We start from the raw sequence: 14,258 nt of genomic DNA on the forward strand, positions 1-14,258 counted from the left end.
CTAGAAACTCTAGCCGAAACGTCGGCACATTAAAATAAGTTAGTCATACTTATTTGTGTTTCATGGACCGCACCCCCAACCATCTTCTCCTCATTTATCATCCACGGTCAACTATCTCTCATAATTATTATATATTTATTAATAATAGCAAAAATTATCGAAATTGTCCCAACCTTCTTAATTAAAATATATTATATGTCGAATGTTTCGGCCGATCTAGCCATCATCATGGGGAATCTAATTGTTCCGTTCAAATGGAAGAGTCGAAACAAAATTTCAATCTATGACAACGATCGTAACCCCACCCCTCCCTATGTGACCGAGAAAACAAAAACACTTGCCAGCGAGCCTTGGACAGGGGCACTTATTTCTCTTGATATATCTTCTAAAAGAAATTGAGTGAGTAGGGACATCTTGAAGTCTCCCGGAACAGAGGAGGAGGAGGGAGAAAACCTAGGAATGTACAAGAACCCAAGAGGAGGAATAAGACAGTTGTTTCACCCCTATTTTTTATTACTTTAACGAAAACTACGCATAATTACTAGTCAAATAAGTACTATAGGGATAGTATATTTTATGTTTCTTCTATATTTTATAAAATATATTCACAAAATGTTAATTTTTAGTTGTTTAGATAAAATGTTTAATTTTTGAAAAAATGTATCTGTGGAAACATAAGGCGTAGATTTGTCATACCATTGTACATAGCAGTTTATGACACTTATCTTCGTACTGGTGGTAGGTTATATGATATTCCCACATGGATATATAACTTTTGTACATGAAATTTCTTCCGAACAACTATAAATTAATTTATTTGAGCAAATATCATAACAACTACAACTCTTACGAAGATAGACGTTATGTATTACTTTATAGTACCTTAAACTAGCTTTAATTTGAGTGCTAATAGACGTATGTACGTCGAATAGTTTTTGGGATATAGGTTTCTCAAAATAAATTCACTAACTACTGATTTTTCAGTGCATTTTTTATAAAATGTTATTTTTTAAAAAGCTATATCTCGGGAACTATTAAACGTAAAACAGATTTATTAGGGCTCATATTTCAGAAAATTTATTTTTCTCTTAGGTTTTTCTAGTGATGTTGATAGTTAACAAACAGAGCTCTAAATGAAAAATTAATTTTTGATTAAACATCTATAAACAGCCGTCATTTTGTATTCCCTTAGCTATACTCTGTGGACTCATCAATTTAGAATATTAATTATTCATAGTTTTCATTAAATTAACAAAAAATGGGGGTGAAACAACTGCTTTTTTTCTCCCTTGGTCTTGTATTAAGTTGTACTACAGTAACTATATGTAGGGGGTTCAGTCGGTGTAAACATTTACATTTGTTATGGTGGATTGAAGCGAGTATATTCAATAGTCAATTATTTTTTGCTATTTTCCCCTACTCTATTTGTCCCGGTCTGTGCCTTATCTGAACTGCTGAGATAAGGGTGTCTTCTACTAGCTTTATAACTTGGAATGTTATCTATTCCACAATGTCTCTAAAGGAAATCAGTCCATTATATTTCTTTGCTCTTTGATATTTGTTTATTTTGTAAAATCTTGGAATCTGTTTCAGTTGTTTGTGACGTATGAAATTTTATTGCTTTGAACAGTATCGGTAAGAGTCCCTGAGTTAGGCCGCCGCCTAAGGCCCCAGCTGTTTGTTTTCGTCCCGGTCGGAAGATGTTCGAGGAAGTTACGAAAATAGATTTCGTTCCATTATTTTCGGCTATTTTTATCTGTCTTCTGAAGCATAGAATTTATTGAGGACGTTATCTAAAACATACAATAATAAAGATGTTCTGTCATTTATGAGGAGAAGATGATTAGGGGTGCAGTCAGCAAAAAACACAAATAAAGTAAAAAAAATATTTATTAGTGCCTTGACACTAGTAATATTTAATATTTTAAATTGATATTTAATATAAATAAATAATAAATGTTCATTATTGGTACTAATAAATAAGTTTTAACTTATTTTAGTTTTGACCTGAGATTTGATATTCAATTTTATATTAATTGATAAATAAACACATTTAGAAATATAATATAATTAATATTAATTATAACATCAACTACAAATTATCCACTTTACTCTCAACAACGTTTATTTTAATTCTCCAACGTTTCGGCCCTTAGGCCATTATCAAGGATACAACCTAAAAATTGTTTTCATATCATTACCATATTACTCCCTCGTACATATTGCTAATTTTTTTGAACATACTTCAATTATTGTCGGGTTAATTGCTAATATAATCTTCAAAACAAAATCAATTATCACAATAGTTTCCTATTAATTTATTATTCCTATTGGTAGTAAAGTGGATCATTTGTAGTTGTGTTATTAATATAAACCACTCTCAAACAATTAATTAATAAATTAGAAAACTAATAGACTGTACGGAGATAGTCCGGGTGACGGTCAATAAAAGTATCAAAATAGTAAAAGAAAACTATTTATTGTTAACTAACGTTTGCAGGGCTAAATAAAAAACAATATACAAACATGGTAAGAATTGACAAAAACATAAAAATAATTATACAGAGGTGAATAAGTCCTGTAAAGTGGGGCGAAACGTAGGTTAACAATAAATAGTTTTCTTTTACTATTTTGTTACCTTTATTGACCGCCACCCGGACTATCTTCCGAAAATCTACTTTATACGGTCAACTATCTTCTTCCAATAGAAAACTAATAATTAATATATTCCGCAATTTTAAACCCAGAATTATTCTGTCCAACATGAAATATGTTTTTGTTTTTTTTTATTTTGCCACATTTTGTTGTATTTTATCCAAAAATAGTCAACTTTTTAATAAATAGTAGACAAATTAGACGTCTGAAGCCATCGTAGAAAGATGGGCGTCAGTGTTTGGCAAAAAGTAATAGCAGATACGAGGTGTAGATAGTTGACCGTAGATTAATGCTTGAAGAAGTTTGTCGGGGGGTGCGGTCAGCAAAGAACAACATAAATAAACAAAACCATATTTATTTATTTTATGCCGACGTTTTGACCTGAGTTGTTTTTTTACGTCGTTGGCCCCGTGTTACTGGATTCATAATGAGGTGTAGATAGTTGACCGTAGATTAATGAAGCCCTCTACGCCACAACCCCTGATGAAGACCTGGAACTCAGGTCGAAACGTCGGCATAAAATAAATAAATATTTTTATTTACAAAAAGGAAACTTTTTGTAGTAGATTGTCCCTGAAGATGGCCGAATTGGGCGAAACGTTGGACGTGTAAAAGAAATAAAAGTTTTGAGACTATAATTGGATAGTGTTTTGAATTATTTATTAAAAAATTACCAGTCTCAAGAAAAAATTTTAAGATTATAAATAAATATGGTTTTGTTTATTTATGTTGTTCTTTGCTGACCGCACCCCCCGACAAACTTCTTCAAGTAATAGCAGATACATTTGACAGAAATTAGTAATTATAATTTACAGTGGTTCACCGAATAGTTAAAATTACTAATTAGTAATTAATTTAATTTCTGCAGTTTCAAATTGCAGTAATTGTAATTCTTGGGTATATTAGAAGTATCGCAAGCGAATACCGCTTCAAAATATTACAAAAAAAGAAAAAAATTAAAATATCAAATGTACAGTGCATATCAGCATTTACGTTACACTGTTTTTTCCCTGCGTATTCAATAGCTCTAAGGATAATTGTGGTAACATTTTTTTTATTTTTTTTTAAACTAACAAAGGTACCACAAATCATTTTAGCCTAATAAGGGTGCCATGACGAAAAATGATTCGGAACCACTACTTCTAGACAGTTGGGCAACATTTTTGTGTTTGCTAGAGAATTGGGCTAAATAACTGAAACTAGTAGCCATAATTGCCATGGATACAATATTAATTTATCAATGGTTCATTCATGAATAAGGGTCGTATCCATGGCAATTTTTGCTATTAGCTTCTACTATAGCTAATTCCTGTCCATCTCTGGTTTGCCACCTATTTACCTTAATTTATTAAAGTGATAGGCGTCCTAATAGCTACAATGTGTAACTAGTATAATTTTACACTAAAAATTAGTTATTATAATTACATATATATATACGTTTTATTTCCCATGTCTTTCATTACTTTATTTGTGTCTATTTTCATTCTGTATAATTATTTACTTTAGTCATGATAGGTATCCTTTTATTCATTGATTGTTATGTTGTGTTTGTTCTCAACTCTGATATGCAGGCTAAAAATCCTAGCCGAAAAGTTTTTAACTTAATAATTTTAAATTAAAAAATAAATAAGTTTTTTAAACTTATTTGTGTTATTATCTGACCGGTCCCCTAACCATCTTATCCATTAACCTTCAAGGCTATCATTTTAAATTTTATTCTGTCAGTCTGGTATTTTTAAAATTTTTTTTTTGATAGATTTATTTATTGATAGATATTACAATCTGCCACACAGTTGTGGGCAATAGGTAATATTGATGAATGATCTCATACATACTTAAATAAAAAAAAAATAATAAAAAAAATGAAATAAAATAAAATAAAAAACTCTCTTAAAATATATACAAACAAAAGAATAGATTTTTTTTTTTTATTCATTTGTATATAATTCATAAGTTCTACGATTAAAATTGACATATAAATATAGTATTAACAATTGTAAAGATATAGTGCTGATACACGATTCCGACATAAATATAAGTCATACAAAACCGTCATCAATACAATACAATCATAAATTATAAAATCATTCTCCTCCTTAATTTATCACTGTATGCTTCACATATAAATTTTATAAACTAATAACTTAAAACTTCTTCTCTACTAGCAACAATTCCGGCTCATTTTAGTGGTTTTCCGTTTTGGTGCAGCCTTCTTCTTCTTTTGCGGTTTGGGTTCATGCTCACAATCTGAGCAGGAACAATCACCACATCTATTTTTTTTTTAAATTAAAAGTGCCTTCTAAAAAAGGCAGGTGAGCAGACAGTTCCAACTAAGATAACCGTTTAATTTTTTAGAAACAGTTCGATTCAAATTTATAATTGATACAAAAGGGATTAAGTTATGTAAATAAAAATATCTGCCCGTTCGTAATACATTATTCATAACCTAAATAATTAAAAAGCCGATTGGGACAGGTTATTTTGTTGGGTCCCAGTGCCATGATGATTTTTGTATGACCACCCAAAGAACTAAACCTTCCATTATCCTGCAATAAAATTAAAGTCAAGTTGTTGTTGTGCCTTGGTCAGAAGGATACAACAACAACTTGGGTACCGTCCTAACCGTCCCTTCTAGATTTAAAAGGCATTATAGTCAGTCATCTGTTTCATTTTTGGGCTGATTTCCATCCAACTTTGTCGTCTGATTAATTGATTTAGTAGGTTCTCATCCCGCTTTGTTTTTTTTTGTTTCCTTTTCTATTTTAAGAGAACGTTTTATCTGTCTCATATATACTTCAGTTAAGAATGGTGACGAAACGATGTTTCACAATTCCTGAGAAAGTAGGGTGAGGTGAGAATATAATTTATGGTGATAATCGTTAGGATATATTTTTAGCTGGCGAAGAAAACGATGATCTTGATATTTATAATGTTCATGATGAAAGGTTTAAATACTTAGGAACTACCTACACCTACACTATTAAACTTCTACAATAAAAGTTCTGTAGAACTCTTTTTTTTTTTTAATATTTATTTATTGCTATTTACAACTGTACATTATAATACATTTAGTAAATCTGATCTAAGTTAAATTGGAGTGTTAGAGGCGTGTAGAGAAACTACCCATTGGTAGCACTCTAATGACATTTTACATTAGCTGGTCTCGTGGCCATCTTCTTTTCAGGCGCCTCGGAGGATTGTCAGGAATGTAAGAGAATTAAAAGAGGAAGAAAAATTAGAAACCAGGGGGTTTGAGTGGTTAGAGAGTTTATAATGGAAGGAGTGATATCTGGTTCGGGCTAGATCGGTTACATAGGGAACATTAAGGTTTTTATGTATGATTTTATTTGTGACAAAGTAAGGAGCATTGAGGATTTTACGAAGGATTTTGGATTGTAAGGATTGAATACGAGAGGAATTTGAAGGTTTATTGGAGCCCCAAAGCTCAACTCCATACGTCCAGATTGGCCTTATTACAGTCATGTAGATCAGTCTTTTGTAATGTGTTATAAATTTTAAACATAGTTTTTATTGAATAATAATGTTACACAAGTTGCCGTTATGAAGAGCTATGATTATTAAGGGTTGTAAGTACATACCATGCCATATAGACTAAACTAAAGAAAGAAGAAGAAAATAAAATTAAATGATAGCAATAACATTAACAAAAAAAAAAAAAAGAAAAAACTAACTGAAATAAATAAATTCCAAAAATGATGAAATAAAGATAAGTATTAAATCGAAATAATAATAAATACTGATTAAATGATTAGAGGATAATTTATGAGCAATATAAATAAAATAAAATTTAACTAAATTTGAAGCAATACCATCTGGCAGGATTTTATTGCTTTTAAATGCCTTGTGGACATATTACTTCTCTGGACCTGGAACAGTCGTTCGGTTAGTTGATATCATTGATCGTTGACAATTTGTCAAAAAAAAAATAAATAAATAAAATAAAAACCTTCGGTTAGCAACACATATTTTGACTTAATTTATTTATTATTTATGAATTTTGGATAATTATTACATAAATATCCCATCCTTACTTACAACCCACAATAATAGAACGTTGTGCATAAGTGAGAACAGGCTCATCCGTATTTGTTGAACTGGTGCTTGGTAACTGTAGACAACATTGAAGCTAAATTATTTAAAACCTATAGAGGAGAGTTTTTTTTTTTTTTTTTTTTTTTAAATTTAAACTTATATAATACAGTTATTAAAAAAGAAAAGAATTGGAAATCTCACTAGTCACTAAGTTAGAAGGAAGAATAAAGGGATTGAGGCGGAGAAAAAGAACAAATAGTTTTTAACTATTTAATGTCCGACGTTTCGTCCCAATTTTCCGGGCTTCATCAGGGCTGAAAAGATACAAAAAACAACTAAGAACATTACAACAATAAGATAGAATAAAGTAACTTTACAATAAAGGTAGGATACCTATTATGTAAAAATTAAGTGATAAGAAAATAAATTTAAATAAAAGGAAGGAAGACATAAAATAGTATTAATATAATATGAATAAATATTGATATAATATAATAATAATAATAATATGAATAAATATTGACATATTGTATGTGTGCATCATGTTTATTTTCTTATTACTCCACTCTTTCGTTTCCACGTTTCGGCCATTCTCAAAGATAACTTATTTTAAATATCAAAGCTACAATGTTTTTAAAACATTGCAGACTATTCTGCCTTTATCAAATTATGTTTTAGTCTATCGACCTATTTTTTATCCAACTAATTAAGTTTTTTTAATATTATTCAATTTATACTTTCTTTATAACCTTATCTCTCACTTTATCACGAATGCAAAAAAAAAAAAATATATATATATATTGTTGATAAAGTGAGTGACATGGTTATAATAGAAAGTATAAATTAAATACTATTAGAAAAAACTTAATTAGTTGGATAAAAAATAAGTCGATAGACTAAAACATAATTTGATAAAGGCAGAATACCCTACAACTCTTTAGCTGTGGTATTTAAAATAAGTTAACTTTGAGAATGGCCGAAACGTAAGAGTGGAGTAATAAAAAATAAACATATTGGAAGAAGATAGTTGACCGTATGAAATAGATTGTAGGAAGATAGTCCGGGTGGCGGTCAATAAATCTACCAAAATAGTAAAAGAAAACTATTGTTAACCAATGTTTCGCCCCCTTTTACAGGGTTTCGTCAGGGCTGTCTGATTGAAGAAGAGATGGCAGGATTATTGTCATCTAAATGGATACTTTTATTTTTATTGATAAACAAAGTAGTCTCAAACAAGAATTCATTATATATAAATGAGAAATCTAGTTCAAGCATTAAAGTGTATGCAACAAAAATAATAATTTAGTCCAAAAAGAGTTAAACGTACAATTTTGTGCAGAAAAACTGAAAATGTACAAAATAAAAGCTAAACTACTGCTATTTGAATGTCTTTTACATGAATCGGATTAATTACCAGATTTGACAGAATTTGAAGTTAACGAATTGTAAAAACTCATCCTCAAAAGTAACTTTAATTAAAATTAAATCTGTACTACCACAACACATGGAGGGTCAGGGCTGCAGTACGGAACTAGTGTTACAAGACCAACGGTTGTGCAAGAAGGTGATTTGGCAATACTCACACTCGACTGCTTAGTTTTAGATTTTTACCCAACTAAGGGAACCACTGTTAGGCTACTATGATGCTGGATGGACTTCCGAGGTCTTCCGAACCCACAGACCTGACTCAACGGCTACAGCGAAACAGATAATATTTATCTGCCACAGCCGGATTCGAACCCGGGTCTTTGGAGCAGTAGTTGATTGCCTTACTAATAAGCTTCCCACTTCCTCCCAAATGTACCATTTCGTATTGTTTGTAATTACGAAAAGTGTATAAATATGAACTAGTAAAGAACTTTATGAATAAATAAAGAAGAAATAAGAAAAGTTAATAAGAAAAAAATATTCCATTCTAAAGGGGAAAAGCGAGACCACTCCACTTACATATAAATATGAACTAATAAAGAACTTTATGAATAAATAAAGAAGAAATAAGAAAAGTTATAAATATTCCATTCTAAAGGGGAAAAGCGAGACCACTCGACTTTTCTAGATTGCAAACGGCTTCGTAATATAATTCTTGGCAGGAACAAAAACAATTGGACAAAAATCCGGTCTCTAATTATATGTTGTTTTTTTTAAATGAAGTCTGTAAAAAATAAACATTAATATAATATTTTCACTTTCTAGAGACTGGTTTTTATTGTAACTGTAAATAACATAATTTGTATCCAACAATCTTAAGTATAAATTTATATCTCACATTCAACAATTTAAAAAAAATTTGCAGTCTATTCTGCCCAGGTAACATTAATTTCAATTAAATCGCCTCAGTTTGTCACGTTCCCATTAAATTTTAAAACTTTTAAATACACTGATTAATTTAATACTATTATCACTTTCTTATCACATAATGTATTTAACATTAAAACTATTGTGTGATAAGAGTTACGGAGGGGTATTCATGGTCTTTATTTTAACATGTTAAAGTGTGCTAAATAGAAAAACTCATGTTAAATGGGGAAATATTTTCTTCTTTTACCATGTTAAAACGATATAACATATAACATGGTTGATAGAATGTTACTAGGTCTGTTAAATGGAGAATGACGTCACGCAACAGTTGAGCTTGTCACCATTTGTTTTCGTGTTAGGTTACTTGCTTTTAGTTTGTATCAGTATTGTTTTGGATGTTTTATAACTAATTAAACAATGGATGACAATAATAAACAAAAAATATAATGTAATGACAGTTGTCTATTAGCTCATCTTGATTCTCTTCTTCACCAGTTAGAAGATCAACAAGGCACTCAGTTGCCAAACTTTCAAACAACTTCTACTTTCCACTCAATTTAGACATACTGTAATAAATTACTTTAATCAAAACTTGGAAGTAAACAATATCATGAAGTTTTGGAAGGAAAGGTTATAAGACAAGTTGCTCAAAAAAATCCGCTAGGAGCTCTTATGCATTTAACATGACTTTAAGTTGGGCTGCTCCTAATCCTATATTTATAACATTTAACACAATATTATGAGTACGTCTAATGTTAAGTTAATCTGCAATAAAAGGTTTTATATTTTAAGAAAAAGTAACGAAATAGGGTTATTCGCTGAAATTAATGACCTAGGCAGAATAGTATGGAACAAGTTTTTAATTAATGGATATGAGGTGTTAATTTTTATAAAGATTGTGATTGAGGCTGGACAGGTTGGCCGAAACGTTTGATTTTTAAATAAATAATAAAGGGTGTTTAAGAGTTGACTTGGCTAGAAATTATTTTATTTTAACAATAAACAGTAACTCTCGACGTGGCCGTGAAGGAGCATCGTTATGTATATCGGAGATAAAACCGTTGCCGAAAACAATTAGCGATTTCTTTTTTCGAGATAATACAATGCCCTGGGATTGGGCACCGGGGATCACACCACATTCCGCCGATGTGGAGTTTGTCCCTCGGATGGTGTGGGTATCCTGGAAGTGGGGGTACTTTATCTCGAGGCGCCTACCCTCTCCTCCTTCCAGTTACTGACGGCTTCTTGGCCAGTTCGTGCTACGGTCGATTCGAGTACACGGAACACAACTACTTGAGTAGCTACGAATTCAGAGAAGATGCCGCACTCGCCTACGGTCCTCTACAAGTCTCCCAGCCTCTATGAGCTCCATCATCCCAGGTTCTCCGCTCTAGAGACCAACGTGAGCATACATGTTTGTTTGTGTTCTGTTCAGTTTTCTTTTGTTCGAAAATATGTTATGATCTTATCGGTTCTAATGTTTTTAGAAAGTTGCTGAGATGTCTCCTCCTTCATTTCTTTCACTGTAAAATTTTTCATACATATTACTATTATCAATTTATTTACGCTTAGGTTTATTGTCATTTACATAAAAAAAAAAAAATACAAGTTTACAAAGAATTCCGCTATGCTAGAACCGTGGTTCTCTAAAATACACGTCACACCACTTGCGCTTATTCTGGTACCTGGAGTTGTGCCAACATAGCGTTTTTTGAACCGAGTGCATATTGTATCGCATTTAGCCTATTTCGCGTTTTTTAATATCGAATTTTTGTAAATTTCTCACAGTGTATAAATGTTATTAATCTAATCAATTAATTGTTAAGTACAAAACATTTGAGAGCATTTTTAATAATTTTTGCTATTTATTTGGGTAAAATAGAACGACTATTAGATTTGTGTTGATATTATTTAAGGATAAACATAAACATAGACTATATTCATTCCTTGTCTCTGAGTATTAAAGGGCACAAGTTTAAAACTAAAGCTAAAACCGTATTAATAATATTATTTTCTCTTAATTTGTTAAGTTCTTAAAACAAATGCTGTCTAGTATTCAGTGCTATATATTTTTTTGTTCGAGTGTTTTTTTTTTATTTATATGCAAATTACATTTTTTTTAAAAAATGAGCTATTACCACGTTTTTTCGTTATGGAAATTAATTTATTATCTTAACCTGCTTCTGTTTTTACAATAATTTGTTAAGGAGGAGAGGGACAAAATCATATAAATTTCTCGTTTAAATAAATTAATTATTATCCAAGTTAAATCACAAAACACTCTTTATTATTTTTAGTCTTTAACATTCTTTAGTCCAACGTTTCGGCCTATTCGGGCATCCTCAAGGACAACATAATAAATAGCAGCTTTTATTTAATTTTAATTGTTAACAAGCAACATTATTATTTTAAAAATTACTGGCTATTCTACCCAGGTCATTAATATCTGTCAAGGAAACAATAAATTAATTGAGAATCATATTAATTATTAATAAGCTTGCCTTAGCTTATGTCTAGTTACCTATTTTGTCACTTTTCTAATTATTTTTAAAACTTTTAATTACAGATCAAGATAACAATGTCATTTTCTCATCAACAGACTATTTTTAAACTTCCATACACTCGGGTCAGGCTTACAATTGATTTATTTCAAAATGTATTTTGTTTTATATTTTTGTTTCTTTTATTATTAATATTCATATCAAAGTTAACCTTAAATAGTAACATATTTTTCATAAATTAATTTTGCTTAAAATCTCTGCACAGTGTTGATTTAAATTTCTTATGTCTGTTTTAAAATTCACTGTATAATTAATGTTCTCTTATATAAATAGACTCGAGTAATTTTCTTTTGAAGATATTATTTTATTTATGCAAAGTTTCAACTCTCTCGAAACATTTTGAGCGCATTTCCCAAATGTATTAAAATATTTAAAATTTTCCTAATCATAATATATTTAAAATTTCTCAATTCTTGTCTATGTGAACGTTTCGCGAATGTTTATATTTTTCAACAGTGCGTATTGTTTTCTTATCGCTATTGTTTAAACACAAAATTTTATCGATAAAATTTTAATTCCCTTACTATTGGTTTCGAATTTTAGTAACTATTTGGATAAAATATACTACATTAATAAAGAATTTTCCGTTATTGAAGTAAGTTCTCTGATATTAAAATCGGTGATGTGCCCCTATTCTTAACTAGGACTAGGGTTTTTTTTTTTTTTTTGGAGGGGGGGTTCTTATGTATACTATTCATAGTTTTCTGTAAATAAATTATACACATAATATTATTTTGTTTTTAAATCTATCTATAAAATAATTAATAATTTCATTATGAGTGGTTTGAAAAAATAAAATTATTTTTTAGTATTTTTTGTTTGTTTATAATAACGTTAGAAACCTTGGACAAGTTTAATTAACGTGACAAAATTCTAATTATTTTTTTTTTATTGGTTGATCTCGTAATTTATGATAATTTAATTAAATTTAATTGGTATGATAATTTTATTATTATTATTTGTTATTTAATCGATATTAGCAGTCCATTGACTTGGCGGACTTTGATAGATTCAGTCCTTGGCCTGAGTAGAGGAACATATGTGCCATGTCACCCGATCGTACGATCTCTACCAGGATTATTTACATAATTTCCTTCCATATGATTCTGTAAAAAATTATTTTTATTTTATTTTCTCTTAAAAATTAAAAATATTTAATATTTGCTCTCAACAGTCAAAACAAAAGGAATAATGAATAATATTTTTTTTTTTAATTTCGGTTGCATCCTTCGTTGTTAGTGATATTTTTAAGTAAACAGATCGATTACATCTGGAATAAATAAAAAATAACGGTTCGACAAACTCTTATCTGAACTATTTTCGGTTATCGTCGACTGTTACATAAAAATTAAATTCTCAGTGTGACCAAACTGTAAACAAGACTGACTGACCCGTAATGATTAGGGGAATAGTTAACAGGTATTTTGTGGGATAAACAAGATAATATTTATTTTTCAGGGGCGTATTATGAAATTTTCCATATTTAGTTTTAATAAAAGAAAATTTTAGAAACTAATAAATTATATTAAAAAAGTAGAAATGTATCATAAATATTTCTTTTTTTTTTATTTTCTCACTCTTATCTCTTTTATTATATTTAGATGTTGAGGTGAAAATAAACTTCCTTTAGAATATTATTATTATTATATGTTTGCTTTTATGTTTCAAGTTTCCCCATCTTCTAGTACTATTATTTCTTATTGTTAAAAATATCCATTTGATTTTCGAAATTTTGTCATAAGAGTTATATAGCAAAAAATCATAACATTGTTTGAACAATATATGAAATTGTATATGATTTGTTGTAATTTTTGATTATGTAACTATAAGATAAAAATTTCGAAAAATAAATTTAACAATAAGCAATAATAGTGGTTGAAGATAAGAACATGTGAAACGTTGTACAAGCAAATATAAAATATTTATGATTTTCTAAAAGAAGTTGTTTTCTTCTTGACACCTTTTTTACATTTGTTTGTTACTTTTGTTTTATTGGGAATATATTTTAAAATCATTAAACTTTTAAAATGGAGAAGAGGAGAGGGGGAGGGGAGGGGCGTTCAACAAAAAAAACACGAATAAACAAAAAATTATTTATTCGTGCCAATGTTTCGACCTGAATTTCAGCCTGTGAATCATAAAATTGAAATATCAAACATCATTCAGTGAAATATAAAATTGAAAAGAAATAATCAACTAACAAATATTTCAGGGAAACATAAAATTAAAATTTTTATTGTTCTCTGAATGATTGTTGTTATCTTTTTTTGTTTTATAGCCCTGATGAAGACCTGAAATTTTAAAAATGTTTATTTTAGTTTTTTTGCTGACCACACCCCCGACCATCTAAACTATCTACACCTCATTACACTCTTAATTAAACTTCAGGTTGTTAATTAAAATGTTTGTTTTACGACAAAGCTCCATGTTGATTTTACATTTTTATAATAACTAATGTTACTTACCTAATTAATATTGAATAGAGGAGTGTCTTATTTTCTTATGAATAGCAAAATTATAATGTTCGTACCAGGACACTCTTTCATAATGAATCCTCACTGTATTTGTCATAAATACAAGTATTTAAAGTACAAAATTATAAGTTAGTTGCTGTTGTTATCTGGGGCTTTAGGGCGTAAAACCCTGAGGTCATCAATGACATATATAAATATAGTACTTATTATATAAATA

General features: G+C 29.5%; 1 protein-coding gene across 7 annotated transcripts in view; it reads left to right on the plus strand.

Annotated features, from left to right (window-relative positions):
* LOC106683780 (choline-phosphate cytidylyltransferase A) overlaps positions 1-14,258 on the plus strand; it is a 180,694-nt gene that overhangs the window by 147,149 nt on the left and 19,287 nt on the right. The window contains exon 1 of one of the 7 annotated variants that reach the window (XM_014425466.3): positions 10,225-10,420. The exons of 5 other annotated variants lie outside the window; for them this stretch is intronic. In XM_014425466.3, coding sequence (XP_014280952.1) covers positions 10,325-10,420 — 96 coding nt within the window. In that variant the 5' untranslated portion in view covers positions 10,225-10,324. Of the gene's footprint in view, positions 1-10,224; positions 10,421-14,258 lie in introns of those variants that run through there. One more of the 7 variants, XM_014425467.3, reaches the window with a different exon arrangement.

This window comes from Halyomorpha halys, unplaced genomic scaffold, assembly GCF_000696795.3.
Source record: "Halyomorpha halys isolate HHAL.00 unplaced genomic scaffold, Hhal_1.1 Scaffold517.1, whole genome shotgun sequence".
In the NCBI taxonomy this organism is placed as follows: Eukaryota; Metazoa; Arthropoda; class Insecta; order Hemiptera; family Pentatomidae; genus Halyomorpha; species Halyomorpha halys.